General features: G+C 38.6%; 1 protein-coding gene across 7 annotated transcripts in view; it reads left to right on the plus strand.

The window, feature by feature from the left end:
• fam13a (family with sequence similarity 13 member A) overlaps window positions 1-20,183 on the plus strand; it is a 67,600-nt gene that overhangs the window by 17,603 nt on the left and 29,814 nt on the right. For 6 of the 7 annotated variants that reach the window (XM_008419812.2, XM_017305319.1, XM_017305326.1 and 3 more), the window contains 4 exons: window positions 1,128-1,196; window positions 2,776-2,856; window positions 5,392-5,627; window positions 17,976-18,017. In XM_008419812.2, coding sequence (XP_008418034.1) covers window positions 1,128-1,196; window positions 2,776-2,856; window positions 5,392-5,627; window positions 17,976-18,017 — 428 coding nt within the window. The remainder of the gene's footprint in view (window positions 1-1,127; window positions 1,197-2,775; window positions 2,857-5,391; window positions 5,628-17,975; window positions 18,018-20,183) is intronic. The other variant, XM_017305325.1, reaches the window with a different exon arrangement.

The following is a 20,183-nucleotide window of genomic DNA, read 5'->3' on the forward strand; positions in this document are numbered from 1 at the left end:
CCATCCATCCATCCATCCATCCATCCATCCATCCATCCATCCATCCATCCATCCATCCATCCATCCATCCATCCATCCATCCATCCATTGCATATAAATTGTATCTAAAGCTAACATCATCACATTGCTTATGTAAGCCTCATAGTTCCTTCTCTGTCAGTGAGACGGTGGTGAGGTGTGCTGGATGTGTTGGAATTCCTCAGGAATCAGCTCTGCGTCTCCTTCCTGTTTCTGTTACTACGAAACAAAATGACAAACATTCAATCATCTCCTGCGTTTTTATTTTTAAAGTTTATGTCAGAGCCAAACATTCCAACTTTGGTTGGAAGGTTCTCAGCTCAGTGTCTGGACTTGAACAATGCGTCGGTTGTATAAGCGTCAGTCACATGACCATCAGGCTCTAACCTCGAGGTCTGAGTTAACCTTTGACCTGACCCTCTGTGCTCTCTACGCATGCCTCAACATCACCTGCAAATCCTTTTCGTCTTTAATTTGAGGCTGTTTATCCTCATAAAACCTCAAAACGTTTGTGATTTTTTTTTCACCTTCAGTTCTAGTAGCAAGAAAAAACCCATCAGTATTAAAAGTTGCAGCATCACCAGCGTCGACTGCAGCGGCGACGCTGTGAATACCAGTAAGCGACCCCGCTGACCCCTGGGAATCCCCTCCGCCGACAGAGATCCTCTTACACCCACACACTGCCACCTGAACACGCAGATGACTGGCAGCCTGGCGGAGTCTTTGAACGCAGCAGGCGCTCACCGGTTCGCCTTTTAGCCGTAGCAATAAATAAAACGCCTGAGAATCCATGCTGTGCCTGACGGTTCTCATGTTTAGGTCTGTGTTTAAGGCTGCAGACCGTCGCATCTATTTTTGGCTGTTGCTAGGGGTTTCTGGGAGGAAATACAATACATGTGTTTTTGTGTTTAGACTCCTGCGTCATTAATAAATCTGCAAAGCAAAACTTTGAAGACTTTTGTCAGGTTTGAACTGCTTTTCACCAATTTCCTATCAGGTGTCAAAGAAAAGCGATTAAAAAAACTGCATAAAGTCCAAAGAAAAGATTTCATCCTTTTATATGATTGCATGTTAAATTACCCTATAAAAGCTATTTTTGCTCTTTCTAGGTGAAGTCAGAGGAGGAAAACACAAAGAAATCATCCAATCATCTGAGTCCAGTTCCACAGATAGAAGAAGTAAGTTCTCTGACTCTGTTCTGGACCGGCTGACCCGTTTATGATAGCGCATCTCAGATCTGGTTTAGCTTTTATGTGACATATTCCATGTACAGTTCGACTGAAACCAAAAGTAGAGAAATACCATACCATACCATACCAACTTTATTTATAAAGCACTTTAAAACAACCACAGCTGATACAAAGTGCTGTACATTAAAACACAGCACAATAAAAAAAATAAAAACTCTTACAGTTTAAAAACAAAAACATACACTCTAAAACTAGATCCCGCAGGAGTTAAAAGCCAAGTAAAATAAATGGGTTTTAAGACGAACTTTAAAAGTGGACAGTGAAGGGGCCTCTCTGACCTGCAAAGGCAAGTCGTTCCATAACTTAGGACCTATGACAGAGAAAGCCCTGTCCCCTCTGAGCTTCCTCCTGGATCTTGGTACCTCCAAGAGCAGCTGATCTGCTGACCTGAGTGACCGATAGGGTACGTAGGGGTGAAGAAGCTCAGAGAGGTAAGCCGGGGCAAGATTATGCAGTGATTTAAAAACAAACAAAAGAATTTTAAAATGAATCCTAAAATATACAGGCAGCCAGTGAAGTGAGGCCAGGACAGGGGTCACATGCTCCCTCTTCCGAGTTCCTGTCAAAAGTCTAGCAGCTGCATTCTGAACCAGCTGCAGACGTGAGAGCAGCGACTGACTGACTCCCAGATAAAGTGCRTTACAGTAATYCARTCGAGTYGARATAAAAGCVTGGATCACBGTTTCAAAATGTTGCCTGGAAAGAAAAGATTTCACTGATGCCAATCGCCTTAAATGATAAAAGCTGGACTTAACCACGGCTCTGATTTGGCTGTCCAATTTAAAATCACTGTCCACCTTAAAACCAAGGTCCGTAATAACATGTTTAAAATATACCCCCAAAGGTCCAAGGTCAACAATAAACAAGCTGCAGTAAGCTAGTTGCAAAAGTGGGCCAATTTAAGTTTTTATGAGTTTTTAATCGCAATTAAAGAAGAAACTCTAATGTTGTAACGTCTCTGTTGCTGCTAAGGGTCTTTGCTTTTTGCTTTGCTGTAAGTAAATTAAAGTGTAAGCCAACATTACAAAATCTGAAACATTTCTACAACTTTCAAAACTTTAAATTTGTTTCTGATTATTTTATCCCGTTGTGTGTGATGTGTAACGCAGTTTTCATGTTTTCATGTTAAGAAACTTCAAAAACATCCTACCTAGTCCATAACAACCCAGACATGTGATCTGTGTGACTGATTAATGCGTCCTGAACGTGTTTTGGAAAATGTCCCCTGTAAGGAGTCAAGTTCAGTTTTTATAAGTTTATAGATGTTATAACAGTCAGCTGATTTAAATCTACTTCATGCCATTCTTTCACATGTTGGTCTTACTTATAGCCCCAACTTGGACAATTATCATTTTGCAGTAAATTGCAGTATGCAATATCACAAATGCAGTAAATTGCAGTATCACAAATGCAGTAAATTTGTGATATTTTTATGATGAATAATAAAAAATACATATTTTCTAAGCTCTACAAATGACACATTTGTTTTCTTTCTTGATTCCTAAAGACTGAGCTTCTAAATTCACTTGAAGACATGAAACATCTCAACAAAAGCTGCACCAAAACCCCAAAGACAAAGAAGACAAAGGTGTGTAAAATAAACATGTCAGTTTTGATTAACTTTATGTTTCTCAGGCGGTTTTCCTCTGAATGCTTTCTTCTTTCTTATCTGCTGGGGCTCCTCGCTGCTGATTAGCCTTGAGGTCGTCTGTCAGACGGCTCGCGATGCTCGTGGCCTCGGTCACATGACGTGATTCAATAAAGGAAACAAGAGCTCAATTATCTGCAGAAGGAGAAAAACACAGACTCCAGTTTGCCCTACAGATGCTTTCAGCTGCTGTAGATGAGATCTCACTGAAAACGTCCTGTTTATGTTTTAGAAACTGAGCTCTGGGCTCCAGGAGGTCAGTAGAGCAATTTTTTAAGGTGTGTAAAATCCTGTTGACTTCTTAAGCACGTCTTCCCTTTTTTAGACTGAAATGATCTTTCTACGGCAGCTTTTAGTGCAGATTTGTGTGTCAAAACAAGTGTTGAAAGGACGACTGAGGGAAGATGCTCAGCTCCTTCAGCAGGCAATCCCTGAGAATATGAAAAGTTTGCAATCAGGACATTCTACAGTGCAATGTAACAACCAAATAATAATATTTAAATATAATAATTACAACCCCCTTGAAAAATGTTCATGACGGCCTATTTTAATAGTTTAACCACCAAATATACCTTAATATCTTTGAAAGGAGCAGTGTTATGTGTTTTCCTGTCACATAGTGCAAACATGTTTGGTATAAAAACTGTTCTTAAACTCACATTTTGTTTGGTTTTATTCATCCATTTGGGTTTTTACTGCTTCTAAAAACAGCTAAACAGTAAAAAAAAAAAAAAAAAAAAAGACTTGCAGTTTTTTTGGCAATAAGTTATTTTCCGATGTCTGGAAAAAAAACTCCTGTTAGTTACGTCACACTGCCCCGTTACCTAGCAACCCAAACAGAGCCCCAACATGTTTGGTCAGCTGGTTTTGCCGCTCTGTTCGCTCTACAATGGCTGCTGTAAAAGACAAGAGTTTTGCTGTTGACTTACAATCCAGAAACCACTTGCTGCATGCTTGTGCAGGAGGCTCCACTTATGCTTTTCAGAGATGTGCGGTTGTATAATTGCGCATCTACTTGCAGCCATTTTCATGTGCGATTGGAAAATAGCAGAACTGAGCAGGCTAAACTCTCATCTGAGAATGATTTTGTGCGAAAAACGTAAAGAGCATGTTTTTCATCCTGGGTGTCAGCAGAGGTCACAGGGTCATTGGTAAGGTCAAGTCAAGTCAAAATGCATTCAGAGCACTTTCAAAACAACGAAAGCTGACCAAAGTCACACAGTTTCTTTATCAATCAGTCGCTCTGTTACCTTGTTGAATTATCTCGACGCTCTTCAGTTTTTGTGTTTTTAGCTACACATTTTTAATTCTTTCTTCAAAATACGCCTTAAAGTGACATGGCTTAGAAACCAGGTCACATTTTTCACCCTGGTGTGTCAGGTTTCTTCGCCATCTGACCTTTGACCTCCTGCTTGTTGTTGCTCTGACTGAGCCAATCACAGTGAGGATTCAGATGAGAAGAAAAGTCGAGTCATTGCTGTTCAGACAAAACGTAGTTTGGTTTCCAGCTGAGTATCCACACCTGCATCCTATACCTGGAAAACAAACCATTAAATCATTTAACGGGATGATGCTTTGTGCATTTTTCCATTTTTCCAAGTAAAATAAAATCTAATCTAAAATAAAAATCTGCTATAACAGCAGTTCCTTATCTTTGCCGTCTTTTCCATCACCTGTTTTTCCTCCATGATGCCTCTTTCCCGTGATGACACAAACTCCAACCCCTCCCAAAAACAAGCTGATGTCCAAACTCTTTTTCGCTTTTTTTTCTCTTAATGGAGCCAAATCAATCAAAAGCTCCAAGGGGCAAAATCCATATGAGGTCCAGCTAAAGAAGTTTGTGCTACTAATTGTGCTGGAAAAAGCCCCATTAGGTGGCTGGATGTCTGAACGAACGCTACGGTGACGTTTTTTTTTTTCTTTTTTCAAACAAGCCATTAAATTACAGCCCAAACGGAAACGCTTTTCTGATAATTGGTGCGAGGAACAAAAACGTAAGCCTTTTAATTCAGCAATGAGCTGTTTATCTGTAGACGAGCCTTTTAGCATTGGATGTCGGAGAGCATTATCGATGGTTAAGCTGCTGATGTCGAACCCTTTTCATCCTCTGTAGCCGCCGGTTGGGCTTAATGTGCAGCAACATCCGAGCTCTGCAGACACGATAACGGGGGAGAAAGCTCTTTATCATCCTAAGAGGGCGTTTTAAGTCTCTTTTGGTTGTGATCCCAAAAAATGCAGAAAGGAAACATTCAAAATGTTGCTGTGATCAGATTACGTTTCTTTTCTTACACAAGAGTTGGGAATTCACGCAATATATACCCACTCAGGGTCAGAACGGTAAGACAGAAACCTGACTAACCTTTGAGATTTACTGCTCTTCTCTTTTTCTAACTTCTCATGTGCAAACTTTGCAGGTTTATTTTGTGAAATATGCCTTGCGATGCATGAAAAACGTAACTTTTCTGTGTCAATCAGCTTCGAAAGGGGAGGAACGACGGCATGCCTCAAGTCGTTTGTCAGCAAAGACAGCCTCAAGGGTCGCCCAGCACAAGGTCCTTCTCCATACCGATAGTTTTACCTCTGACCTCAGAGCTGAGGAGTCCAAGCCCGGAGGTGACGGACACGTCGCCTCTGCCAGAACCGGGCTCTTCCAGAACCGCTTCCCCACATGTCGACTTCAGCCTCTCTGGCAGCACGGAGGGCCTCAGCAGGTCAGTGAGTGGATTTACAGACATTCAGGGAATGTTTTACATGTTTAGATCTTTATGCATATTAAAACAATGAGAAAACGCTGAATAAATTTTTAAAAAGTGGAAGACATAGCAGCTTTTTGCACACATGCATTGTACATTTTTGAGATATTGAAGAGGAAAAACATAAATAGATGCAAATATCTGCAGATTTTTCCATTCAGAAACAATTTTTCTGTTCAAACAGTCTAGAGATTCTGTTTAAATGATGTGACTAACAAGATAAAAATACAGTGTAAAGAAATAAAACATTTATTTTAAACAATTCTGTAATATTCCACCAAACTCCAACAGTTTATATTTAAACAAAAATAAGTACTGGTGGCTTGTAATATTTGTTTTATATGCACTAATTGGTGAATAAAAACATAAAAAGGAAAAAAAAGGGAAAATATCAAATAAAACTAACCAAATTAAGACAAATAAATAAATATTAGGAGGCTAATCTTAGCTTAGCCACCAGTAATGTTTTTTTTTAAATAAAAGAATATCAAAAAAGTATTTAAAATATATACGGGGGGCAAAACGAGCCGATGTGCAACGTGATATGCCGAATATTCACAAAAAAGACAAAGACGTACAACTTAATTTTATTTTAAAATATTTTTTTTCTTTTTAGCATTTTTAACTGATAGACTGATTGTGATTCACTAGAATATTTTTTTCTTCTCGCCTCTTAACCTGTAGGAGAAAGTTTGAATTTAGCTGAAACATTTATCCAGGTGAGCATCTTTACATCCTGCGGAAACCTGCGTTTTAGTTTCCATAGAAACAAGCGTCTCGTCCTCCATTTTCGACTCGTCAGAACGAAAACGTTTGTCCTCTTATTCCAGCAGAAAGTCGCCTGCTGCTGGGAAACTTTTCAAAAATGTCCACAACTTCTCCTGAACATCAGAGCTTCTGTGAAGTTCGGTCAGCAAGTTGCATCGTTTCTGTGTTTGCTTCAGTGGAGCATCTCTCTAAAATCTGATCCGTCTCTGGTAAAATGGGTTGCGATCGCCCCGTCAGCCGAGGGTAAAGGTGAAGGATCTCAAATGTCTGACAGCAATTACGGAGCCGTATCCTTAACCCGGTGTCGGCGTGCATTCGGCATGCGAAAGGGCCTTTTATAGGAAGCTGACACCAGAGCCGAGTGGTTTCCAGTTTCCCCAGTCCTGGAATAGCGGTGCTGCAGCTGCGCCTGTTGTTGGCAGTGGGCATCAGGGTGGCTCAGCAGTACACCTGCACTGCTACCATCAATCAATCAATCAATCAATCAATCAAGTTTATTTGTATTGTGCGTTTCAGCAACAAGGCAGCTCAAAGCGCTTTACATCATAAAAAAATACAAAGTCAGTGATTATCAAGTTCCGTCGTTACAAATCAAAATGTTGATTAATTTTTCACTTACGATGTTTCAGAAGTAAATCTTTTGAAACCAGGTGGGTTTTCAGTCTAGATTTAAAGGAACTCAGTGTTTCGGCTGTTTTATAGTTTTCAGCCAGTTTGTTCCAGATCTGTGGTGCATAGAAGCTGAATGCTGCTTCGCCATGTTTGGTTCTGGTTCTGGGGATGCAGAGCAGAACCAGAAGATCTGAGGGGTCTAGACGGTTGCTGTGACAACAGCAGATTTTTAAGAACCAACATCAGTATTTTAAAGTCTATTATCTGTGTAGAGACTGTTGTCTGGGGTGATGTTGTCTATCTTCCTAGTTTTACTGAAAACACCAACACCGGCGTTTTGGATCAAATTTTTTTTAAGCAGACCTGTGAAGATAATGTTGCAGTAAAACATCCATCCATCCATTTTCTTTCACCCTTGTCCCTCAGTGGGGTCGGGAGGGTTGCTGGTGCCTCTCCAGCTAACGTTCCGGGCGAGAGGCGGGGTCACCTGGACAGGTCACCAGTCTGTCGCAGGGCAACACAGAGACACACAGGACAAACAATCATGCACACACACACTCACACCTAGGGGCAATTTGTAGAGGCCAATTAACCTGACAGTCATGTTTTTGGACTGTGGGAGGAAACCGGAGTACCCGGAGAAAACCCACGCATGCACAGGGAGAACATGCAAACTCCATGCAGAAAGACCCCAGGCTGGGAATCGAACCCAGAACCTTCTTGCTGCAAGGCAACAGCTCTACCAACTGCGCCACTGTGCAGCCCTGCAGTAAAACAATGCAGCTAAAAACAAACACATGGATGAGTTTCCTGCTGGGACATTAGTCCTTTAATCCTGGAAATGTTCTTCAGGTGATAGAAGGCCGATTTTGTAACTGTCCTTATGTGACTCTGAAGGTTCAGGTCAGAGTTCATCACTACACCCAGATTTCAGGGCTGATCTCTAGTTTCTATCTGTAATAACCGAAGCTGAATCCAGATTGTTCCTCTTGATCACTTCGGTTTTCTACAGGCCAAACTGATTTTATTCTGATGTAAATTTAAGCCTAAAAATCCCTGAGAAAATGTGGCTTAAAGGTGATATTATGCTTTCTTGAACAGGTTAGAAGGTCTATGGCCTATACAAAACATGTTCATTTCATCGTTTGCTCAAAATCATTCTCAGATGACGACTTTTTATTCTAGTAAATCCAAATAAGCTGCTGCTGGTCCCCAACTCACCCCCAAAGTGATATTGAATTTTGCATAATAATAATTTCTTTAAATGGTAAATGGACTGAACTTATATAGCGCTTTATCTGATCATTTTTGACCACTCAAGGCGCTTTACACTAGAGTCACATTCACCCATTTATACACCGATATGCAGCTCTGTAGGCAATTTGGGGGTGGGTGCCTTGCCCAGGGGCACATTGACACGTGGCAGGAGGAAGCTGGAATCGAACCTACAACCTTCCGATCGCAAGACGACTACTCTACCCGCAGAGCCACAGTCGCCCCCTTAAAAACATCCAAGGTTTCTTTACAGGTCTGGAAAAATGTATAAGTTTTCAAAAATGACTTTCAGCATTATGGTTTTGAAAATGATTAAAAAAGATGGAGTTAAGGATTTTATACCATTTCACAGGAAACATGTCCAATTAAAATTCTTCAAAATCAGAATTTATTGGCCAAACGTCTGGGCAGAAATTAATTTTGTCAAATGCTCATTAAAATATGAATATCTAAACTTTAGAGGAGATATAAACAAGACATAAATGTTTTTTTAAAAATGTTAAAATAGTTCAAATACGCTTATTTTGTTTCGCAGAAATTCTAGTAACTTAAAAACAAAAATTGTAAAAATTTCTGCAACCCATAGTTTAAAAATGGTAATTGTCTGAGGGGAAAATTATGACACTGGTAAAATGCATGGTAAGTCTGGTTGCATCTAAACTGGGATTACACTGCAAAAACACAAAATCTTACCAAGTATTTTTGGTCTAGTTTCTAGTGCAAATATTACACTTAAAATAAAATTCAACTAAATTAAAAGTTAAAAACTCTTTTTAAGTCAATAATTCCTTAACATTGATGAAAAAGTACCAGTTGCATTGGCACTAATAACATGCTAAAACAAAACAAGCTTCTAGTTCTTGATGAAAAGTTGCCTATAAGTTAGTTTTGTCTTATTTCAAGTGTACTAAGATATTTGCACAAGAGACATAATTATTTGATAAGATTTTGTGTTTTTGCAGTGTACAACCCGACTGGCCTCTGCGTCCGTTAATAAAGAAAACTGGGTCAACATCTGAAGACACAATTAAAGCAAAAACAGAGAGAAAAACCCAAAGCGAGAGAGAGACAGAGACGTTTCACCGTGTCTCCTGCTGAAACATTTAAATTAGGATCGGTTGCAGTTTTGACCGACATTCAGAAGAACTTAAATCAAAGATTAGATTTACGTCCATTAACGCTCTGCAGAAAGGTTACAGTTGTACAAAGCTGTAAAAAGTTATCTACAAACATATTTTTAATCGCTTTGCAAATTACTGGAGTGCGATTTCATTAACAAGGCACAATGATTTTCAGGTCCTAATAATTTTCCTTCTGTGTCATCAGACAAGTTGAGTTGGAGAACAAATCAGGTTTTAATATCTGCCAGAGATTCGGTACAATGACCGCCTTTCACGCTGCACATGGATGGAGCAAATCTGATACTTCCAAGTTATCTCCACCGTGTCAGAGGGTCAGGAAATCTTCGGGCGGCTTCCCTCACAGGCTAAAACTTTGGCTGATAAGTCGGGTTGGGTCGCCGATCCCCAACCGGGATGACGGGAGCGTCTCAGAGATGTGCGTCAGCAGCCCCAACCAATACGTGACCGCAGGGTGAAACAATGTAAGGAGAGGAAGAAAAACGTGTTTTTATGCAGAAAAGCTTTCGATTCTAATCCTTAGTGGCTGTTTTTGGCTCAGAGATTTTTGTTTGACTCCATTAACAAGGAAAGCTTCCATAAACCTGCGTTAAAATCAGCTTTATGCAGCTGCGGTTTTGAAATACACCTGATGATTTTCCACCAGTGGAAATCCTTTCATATCTGTAGCTGCTCTCATGGTTAATAACAGCTTGCTCTTACTTTTCATAGCTAAGTGTCAGACGCATACCTGCAAACAGCTATACAAGGTTTTTTTTGTCTGTTTTATTTTACTTTTAGACGTTTTATGAATTTTACATGATATTCAAACCGTAATTCACTGTTCACAGGGTTTTATTCTTATTTTATCAGCTTTGTTATTGTGTTCGATTTGACACAGGTTCCCGACATTCCAGGAACTCCCCCATCCCGATCCGCTCCGGCCTCTTGGATCAGGCTTTACTCGTTCTGTGGAGATCAAATTAACCGTGGGATTTTCCTCGATTTGTAAAGCATAATTTTTGACTTCCTCTCAGAGCCCAGTATGCAATATGCATTGCGGTTATGTTAATTTTGGTTCTCTTATTGATTTATTTTAGTTGTTCTTTTTCCAGGGTTTCATGGTTATGCAAAACAAAACTTCAATCATTTTTAAAAATAAGGATCAGATGCACAAGTTGGAATTTATTTGGGATTTTCTCTAATATGCGGACTCAAAATAATGCCCACAGTCTAGTTTGTGTTTTTTGGTGTCTGGAAAATAAGCAGGCACTCTCCCTCACCTAGCAACCCCAGCGAACCCCAGCCCCGTTACCTAGCAACCCCAGTAGAGTTCCACCTGCTACCTAGCAACCCAAACAGAGCCCAAGCACATTTAAGCTCTGTACAATGGCTGCTGGAAAAGACAAGTTCTTTATTTTTGACTTACCGTCTGCTTTTCAAAGATTGTGTACCTGATTGCAGCCATTTTCATGCGTGAGTGTAAAATTCAATTGGGGGACGAGATCACTCCTAACACACCACACACGGTGAACTTTGTCTTAAGATTGTCGGAATCTTAAGACATAAGATTCCATCGATAGGATGTCGATGGAAATTTTGGACAAAGGCCAGAATAAAAGTTTTGCCGTGTGAACCAGGCATTAGAATAACTTGATGTTTTCTGAATCTGCGGCTGTTTTAGGAAGACTTCTCGGAACGTCACAGCTTTTCTTGGAATCTCTGATTGTTCTCACCATTAGATTAACCCAGAAAACAAGATCTACCTGCTGTAGTCAGTCATAATCACCATCTGGCCTTAATTAACGATTTCATCCAAGACGTAGCTGAATGTATGCAGACATTTGGTCCCACATGTGTCAATTTAAACTCATTGAAGAGTTTTGTTGTGAACAAAATGGTTGGCTTGTGTAAACTTTTCTCCAGGATTGTACCAAAAAAGTTCCATCATTCCTTATTCCAGCAAACAGCCTGCAGAAACCTTACTATGTAAAGAGATCTTGTTTCGCCCGTAGAGCTGCAGAGTTTCTCATGAGGAGATGCATAGAGGCGTCTGTGTGGAGTCGCTGTGCTTCGCTGAATCTTGTGCTGTAACCAGTGGATTTCTCAGAATCCCTTTAGAGACTGCTGGGAGCGAGGAACGCGGCGCCGCGGTGTGAATGCAGGTACCCTGTTGATATTACTGCATTGTTGGCGGTCAGTCAGGAAGCCTCGGCGTCCGACGACAAGAGCAGTATTTACAGCAACAGCCTGCTGGCTGGATGAAACCGGCTTTCCGTGTACTGCGATGGTTTCCAGTGGCTAGTTAATTTGTGAATCTCTTTATTTTTAACCTTTAATCTCTTGTGTTTTCACCAGAATAAAAGTTTCTGGTGATTTCTAAATGCTTCGAATCCAAGTAACTGAAGGTCATTCAGTTAATGGGATCCACCGCGCTATGCTAAAGTCTTAAACCGTCCTGTTGCAAATATCAGCTACTTTAATTGTTAATATCTATAAACCAATCGACAAGTTTAAGTCGTCTGAAACTCTTTTGTGTCCATTAGGCGCCCTCCTTCACTGGAAGCTGCACAGCTTCATATTTTAGATCAACGTGATAAAAGTCAATTTGACGTGGACTAAAAATGTAGGAGATTTCACAGAAGCTTTATTAGCTGTATTTATTGGAAACATTGAAAACAGACAGCTTGGAAGGAAGTGTGTTACACAGAATAAAAAATAGCAAAAATATAACATTATTCCAGTTTTCTAAGTGACTAAATGATGTTTTTGTGGTGTGAATCTGATGGCAAAATGTGATGTTTATGACTTGACAATTGGTGACTCTGTGATGTTTTTATGATATAAAGCACTGTGAACTGCCGCGTTGCCGTACAAATAAACTTGACTTGACTTAAGGCAGCAGAGTGAAAAAAAAAAGCTGAGTTGTCCGTTTCTCTGGTACTGATGATCAGAAATATGCACAGCGGCATTCACAGGAGTCAAATTATTGCATTGATTAACTAATTTTAAACCTTTGATTTCCATTGAGCTGCAGTGTCTAAGCTTTCAAGCTTCCCCCACTCAGCTCCTTCAGACTAGCCAGCAGCAATTAGCAAACACCTGGTGGAACGGAGCTTCAGCTGAGCTCGTTACGCCAGCTCAGTGTTACAAAAATATTTTTAAAGGGTTAATATAGGAGGCATGTGGCGATGACTTTCTGAAGGAGGAGTTTCAGAAAGACCAGGAGCTCCTTAAAGAGACAGAGGCCCAATTTCAAGGCGCTAAATTACAAATTACATATTTTTTTTTAACTCATGTTTGATATATTTGGTGTATACAGCATTTTTATAAAAACTGAAGGTAACGTAGATACTTGATTGTGCTATAAAACGATTCTACGTGGCTGGAAAGCAGATAATGCCGCCCCTTTAAGTTCTTCTCAATGTGCTGGTTCAGTACAAGAACTGGGGGAAAAAAAATCAATCAAAGTCCAACAAAAACCTTTAGAAAAAAACCTACAGAACTTTAATGAACGCAAGAAAGTCAAGCGTAGGAATTTGGGAGTGGTTTAGGTTTACGATAACTTCCAACACTTTTGAGAATGTAGAAAAACTGGAAGCTTGACCCTGTTGACCGGCTTCTTGGTCTTTTTCTTTTCGCCTTCCTGTAGGGATCGGTCCTTTTCCGAGCATGCCTCCCAAAGCTTCTCCTTATCCCTTCAGAGGTAGTGGGTAAGCAGGATTTCCGCTTTTGCAATTCATGGCAGCACAGTGACAGCCCGCATTATTTTAATGAGCTTGCCAGCCTGTGTAACACCGGTTAATAACGTGGGTAAGAGTACGGAGGCCAGAGGGCACCGAAGCTCGGAGAAATGTGGAAGCAGCTGAGATCCAAACAGCAGCAGAGGGAAACATGCACATGTTCTGTACGTTGTGTCGTTTCAAGGGGAAACCTTCGGAGGCTGGCTGAACTCTGGCCCTTTCAATCTGCGCCTGACTTGAAACCTAATTCCTCTGTTTTGAGCTTGTTGAGGTGCTGGTGGTTCCCTCGGCGTACCTGCCTCTTCCCGTAAGCCTCCTGGAGGTACAGCATGTAGAAAAACACACCGGAGGACCAAAACATCCACTTATGGCTCGCAATAACAAGCTATTTTCCTGTTTTTCTCTCTGTCTGACATCAAATCAGAGAAAAGTTTGCCCGTTTCAGGTCTGGCAGGTTTAACAACATTATTTCCACCTGTTAAAAGTCAAAATCATGACTGATGTAATTTACGTGCTGTAAGATTTTCATGCCTAATAAACAATTTGGCCAAACCCGGACGATGATGTCATAGTTTTTAAGCTCTTGATAAGGTAAATCACAATAATTTAGTTAATTAGAGACTCACCTGTTGATGCGTTTCAAGGCCACACCTCAAACACACCACCTGAGTTTCCATTAATTATAGAATTGATCAATTAAAATTACAAAAATAAAGTTGCTTAATGGGAATTTCTAAAAAAATGTACAGATTCTAAAAAATATATAATAAAATTTGCTCCAGAATGAAGTGATATTTGGCTGTATCGTAATAGACGTATTTCGCAAAACTGCAATGGAAACTTTTTTTTTTTTTTTGCATCACATGAGTCACATGACCGACAGCCGGATGTTTCTACTGGCTGATGTTGCTGCGGCAGCAGAACTATGAATACAATCTCACAAAACTGTTTACTGCCATGATTTTTAATGACTTATCGTGTGAACAAATTTATTGAAATGTGATTTTAATTTATGCTGCACAGTGGCGCAGTTGGTAGAGCTGTTGCCTTGTAGCAAAAAGGTTCTGGGTTCGATTCCCGGCCCCGTTCTTTCTGCATGGAGTTTGCATGTTCTCCCTGTGCATGGTGGGTTTTCTCCAGGTACTCCAGTTTCCTCCCACAGTCCAAAAACATGACTGTGAGGTTAATTGGCCTCTCCAATTTGCCCCTAGGTGTGAATGTGAGTGTGTGTGCATGGTTGTGTGTCCTGTGTGTCTCTGTGTGTTGCTCTGCGACAGACTGGCGACCTGTCCAGGTGACCCCGCCTCTTGCCCGGAACATTAGCTGGAGATCGGCACCAGCAACCCTCCCGACCCCACTGAGGGACAAGGGTGTAAAGAAAATGGATGGATGGATTTTAATTTAATTTCTTATTCACAGTAATCGAAAAACGGCAATTGAGAATATTCTTTTGTGCATATTTGTAGTGAAATCAGCCAGAAAAGGTGGAGGTTGTTTACCTGAGTTGGAACAAAGTTTGTTGTTAAAACTGTTTGCGTGGAACTGATGACTGAAACGCACAACTTTTGACACATGGAGCCACCAGGAACGAGTCTTTGGTCTCGCTCTCCAAGTCCACAACTTGGACTTCACGGGTGTTTGAAATGATTCTTCTGACTTGAAACTGAGAAATTCTGACTTTCAAATATAAATAAGACCCATCCTTATGACCAGATCTCTCTTAAACACGACCACAAAAGACAAAAGTACGGTTAGTTGTATATTTAATGCAAAGATTGCTGTTTACTAACAGAAATATGAGAGTCATGACTGTGCAGGGCATCAGATTTCCCATCCATCATCTTTCCCTCTCTGCATTTCTGATTTATCCACGTCTGTGTCAAATGTATTTATTCTGAGTAATTCTTTACTCAAACAGGCCTAAATCAGTCTGACTGGGATTCTTCTATCTTTTAAATCTTTAATATATAACATTTTACTTTAAAGACGCTCCCTCTGACCCGGGTGTTATGAAATTTTCAGTGTGAGTGCCAGGATTTTTGAGAATGTTAAGCAACTTCAACATTTAGTGCCAACATCAAGTTCCTCTCACTGTTGCATAATGTCATCATGTGTTGCTGACACAAGTCTTTATCAATCTCATTTCTAAACAATTTGCTTCTACTTAGTTAAGTAACCTCATAAAATATAAGAAGATATGCAAAGTTTTTATAGATTGTTTAGAACATTTTAAAAACTTTTTGTGTGAACTTTATATCTGCTGTTGCTTTTGCACCTGAATTTCTCCTTAGCAGGACGATAAAGGCTGTTTCTATTTTATTCCGTTCTAAAACTGGAGAAACTAAGTTGTTGCACTGCTAATAATGTATCAAAATTCTGTTAGCGCCAACAAATATTTGCTGAATATATACTTTTCATCAGAATTATACTGATTTGTGTTGTTAATGTCTAATTTGGTGCCAAACTAAGGAAATAGGAACAAAATAAAGATACTATAAAGGCAATGTATTTACAATAAACACAGATGAGTTTAGCAAAGCTAACTGTAAAGTTAGCTTCCACTTAGTTAACTGTAAAGCTGTAAAGTTAGCTTTACAGTTACGGGAAACTTCTGACAGAAATTCTGTAAAAAAAAAATTTTTTTAAAGCTGAAAATATCCAGGCAAAAAGTTACCAAGACATTTTCTGTTTTGTTTTTTTCTTCCTGAATTTCCGTCAAAATATTTTCCATAATTTAACAGTTTATGTCAAATATACCAATATTTTGTTAACCCAAAACTGAAATTATCTCTTTTTACTCTGTCGTTGAGATTTACGCCATTTCTAACTGTAAAGTTAGCTTTGCTAAGTTAGCAAAAGTTAGCTAACTTTTGCTAACTTAGCAAAAGTTAGCTAACTTTTGCTAAGTTAGCTAACTTGCTAACTTAGCTAGTGGTTAGCTAAGTTAGTGGTGTTCCACTAGCAAAGTTAGCGGAACACCAGTTCCACTAGCAAAGCTAATGCTAATGCTAAAGCACTAAGTTCAGCCATCACTATGTGTCAATGAAATAGCAAGTGTTAGAAAATAGCATGTAATCTTCAACAGAATCAAATTAGTCATTACGCATGTTGCGCTTTAGGAAGTGATTCATGGTTTCAGTTTTATAGTTGTTGAGTTTTGCTAACTGCTGCTGAATTTGACTGACTGACCACAGGAACGCAGCAGGACATCAGCAGATTTTAAATTGTTTATTCAGGGTACAACTTGGGTGGAGACGTGAGGAGAGGAAATAGAACTGCTGCGTAAACATTGTTCACCCATTTCAAAATAAGAGCATGAAAATAAAAGTCTAACTACTTGGAGAATTGAAGACGCAGATGTTCAATTGAAAGTTTACAAAGCAGGCAGGTAAATAATCACTTTCCAATTCCTCTGGAAACGTTAGAGGAAGCTAAGTGTGCTGAACATTTTCAAAGTTAGCGAAAATGCTAAAGCCCCGCTATTAGCATGTTACCTGGTTAGCTGAAGTGTGACCACCACTGACAACATTAAAGCGTGGCCATGAATTTTCTAAGCTTCGGTAAAAAGAAAACAGAGGGGATTAAATTCCCACAGTCCTCCTCCAAACCTTGGTGATCTGGAAACACACGTTCAGAAACAGGTTGTTGGTGTAAACCTGCAATCAGGTTTCAGGTTCAGCAAACAGCTCCACCAAGTTGCTAAACCAGAACCAGTCTTGTCAAAACATGACCTGAATTGATAATCCACGGTTTCATCACAACTCGACTAGATTAACACATTCCATGCTGGGATCTGTCAGTTGTTTCTTCATCGCCTTCAGTTTTTTCAGAATGCTTTTAACTGATCATCAGGCCTTTCCACTGACTTCTGACAGCATAAATTTATTTTTTATTTATTTCTGTTTTTACGTGACTGCAGACTTTCTAGTTTGTTTAATTCTGCTTTAACTGTTTCATTACATTTTAATATTTAGTGTTTTGGTTTGATTTGTTTTCAGGCTGCACAGCACATCAGTTAATCAGATTTTTTAAATGCTTTATAAATAAAACGTATTTGGATTTTGCACAGCCTGGTGTTGGTTCTGGAATAATGCAGCCCGTATGTTGGAGAGGCAACACTTTCTCTGCTGGTTTATTATAGAAACCAGAGGCAGAGATCTGTAGCTTTGCACCGTTATTATTCTGCAGACAAAAGCCATCTGCCTATTTTAACTCTGCACAGTAAAAAAAAAAAAATTCCGTAAACAAACAGGAAAATGTCCTGGTAATTTTCTGCCAGTACATTTTCTGGGGGGTTTTTACGGAATTTCCAGCAGAATTTTTTCCGTAATTTAACAGATTTTTTTCCTGTAATTTAGCAGCTTTTATATGTTAAATTTTAAACACAGAAAACTGTTAAATTACGGGAAAAAATCTGTTGAATTACGGGGAAAAAAATCTGTTAAATTACGGAAAAAAATTCTGCTGGAAATTCCGTAAAATAAACAAATTTTAACTAAAATACTGTTAAATTACGGGAAACTTCTGACGGAAATTCTGTAAAAAAAAAAGCTGAAAATATCCAGGCAAAAAGTTACCAGGACATTTTCTGTTTTGTTTTTTTCTTCCTGAATTTCCGTCACAATATTTTCCATAATTTAACAGTTTATGTCAAATATACAAATATTTTGTTAACCCAAAAACTGAAATTATCTCATTTTACTCTGTCGTTGAGGTTTACGCCATTTCTGTGTATAAAATCCTTCTGCTGCCAGGTAAATTAAATGTGTCTCTTTTTTATCGTATTTCAGCTCACAGGACGAAGAGAGGCCAGCATCTCCGTTCTACATGAGGTAAGGTCTGTGTGTTGGTTTCATCGTCATGGAAACACGAGGAAACGAGGAACCAGGCAGTTCTGTTTGGTTCTGGTTCTGACAGCACAGCTACCGCATGTTTAGACACAGAACCTCATAAAATATCAAGTCGAGACGCTTTGATTTTCACTTAACTCGTTGAATTAAAATCATTTACCTGACATTTCACAAAAAAATACTGAAGAGTCCAACTTTTAAATAGAGGAGAAAATGTCAGAAACAAACAAACCAATACAATAAAAAACATATTTTCATAATGTTTCACAAAAAATACTGAAGAATCCAACTTGAGGAGATTTGATCATTGGGGTAAAAGAACAAAACAAAACAAAAATCATTTCTAATCTTAGCATTAGTAATTACAGAGCAGTTTATATAGTTTTATTAGTCTGTGCAGTGATTTTATATGAGACTTTTATGACATTAGTGTTTTATTTGCAGATGGAAATAGCTTAGGCTACATGTAGTGCAAAGCGTTTTTATTAGCGATGTTTGCATCCTTGTTTTAAATAAACCAATAATAACAAACTAAACAGCTTACATACTTAATTAATCAATTTATTGACTTCCGTAAGCAAAACAAAAATCATAATAAAAATGTGTAAATCTTTGTACAATTTAGTACAAAACGGACAAAAAGTAAACATTTATTTTAAGGTTCAGGTAGAAAACATTCTGGTTGAGGTTTGAGGTTTGACCTCTGACCCCGACAGCGTGAATCCCAGACCAACATTTTATTTATTTATTTATTTTTTGCCGTTTATCTAACTCGTACCTGGCTGTGGCGTAACACCAGAGGAGCGGATGTGTTCTGGTAAACGCTGCTGGGGGATTTAACTGGTTTCAGCTGGAAGCCGTGGAGCCGTAATGACATAAAGGCGAGTAACTTCTAAAAACAACAACGGAGCAGCCAAGACGTTGTTTCGCTCGTACTTTTGTTTGCAAAGTAATCCAGCTGGTTGGAGCAAATAAAGGAGGCGATCTCTAAGCTTTCTCTTAACAAAGAGCTGCATTGTCAACTTTTTTTTTTTTTTTAAACTCTGCAGGAATAGCTGATAATTAAAGTCCCAGACGTGGACGAATTACAGTCTAATCTCTCAAGACACAATTAAACTCAGACGACCATTCAGAACGTTTTTAGTTTATAATTAGGTTGGAAATTTGTGTTTTCAGCCCAAAAAGCCAAACGTCGTTTCAGCTCCGGGTTACTTTACTCAGCAATTTCACTGTATGGCTATAAAACTATTGTTACCGTTTCTGATCAACTTATTGATCTTGGTGCTTAAGTACTTTTGATAAATTAAGTTGATAAAAAATACTTCATGTCGGGATTTTTTACTTTTTGTTGGGTTTAACTGGTTTTAACTTCTCAACAACAAATAAATATTTTCTATGTTTTACTTTCTATTGGAAAAGCTGAAATTCAAACGGTCATTTGGTGAAGATGCAATGATCAGGTCAAATGCATTGTTACATATTTAGCTTAATTTTCATTGTACTGATGCTGATATTACTACTTTTATTTTATTTATACTGATTAAATAATCACTATTTTTATTTTTATGTTCTTATCAAATATTTAAAATTATTTAATCATTAATTTGATCTATATTAATGGCTAACTTACTATACAATAATTAATTTTTAACACATTTCATTATCACTATATAAAAGTTCATATTATAATTTTTCTTTATGTTAATTTTATAATTTAATTTTCTTGAATATTTTTTTAAGGGACGTTAAGAAAATCCTGGTTTATTAATTTTTCATTGTTGTATTAATATTTTATTATGATTATTATTAAGATTTTATATTACTTAAATTTTAATATATGTGTTTTTTATTAATCCTCATGTCAAATTTATTTAATCAATGTTTACTCACTTGTAATTTTTCTATTAATATATTCTATTATTTTATTAAATTAAGAAAATAGATATAAAGCTTTACTTGCTCACAGTTTTATTTATATGTTAAGGAATAAGGAGAATTTTGTCAGAGCTGATTATGCAGTGGCCTGAAACTCGGTGCATATTTTACCGTTTTGTAATGAGAGTCCGTGGCTTGGGTCCCATCTCTGCTGCTGCTGGTGACGTTTCCGCTGCGCTGACTCAGCCTCTCCCGCCTGCAGGTTGTGACTCA

Source organism: Poecilia reticulata, linkage group LG1, assembly GCF_000633615.1.
Source record: "Poecilia reticulata strain Guanapo linkage group LG1, Guppy_female_1.0+MT, whole genome shotgun sequence".
Lineage (NCBI taxonomy): Eukaryota > Metazoa > Chordata > Actinopteri > Cyprinodontiformes > Poeciliidae > Poecilia > Poecilia reticulata.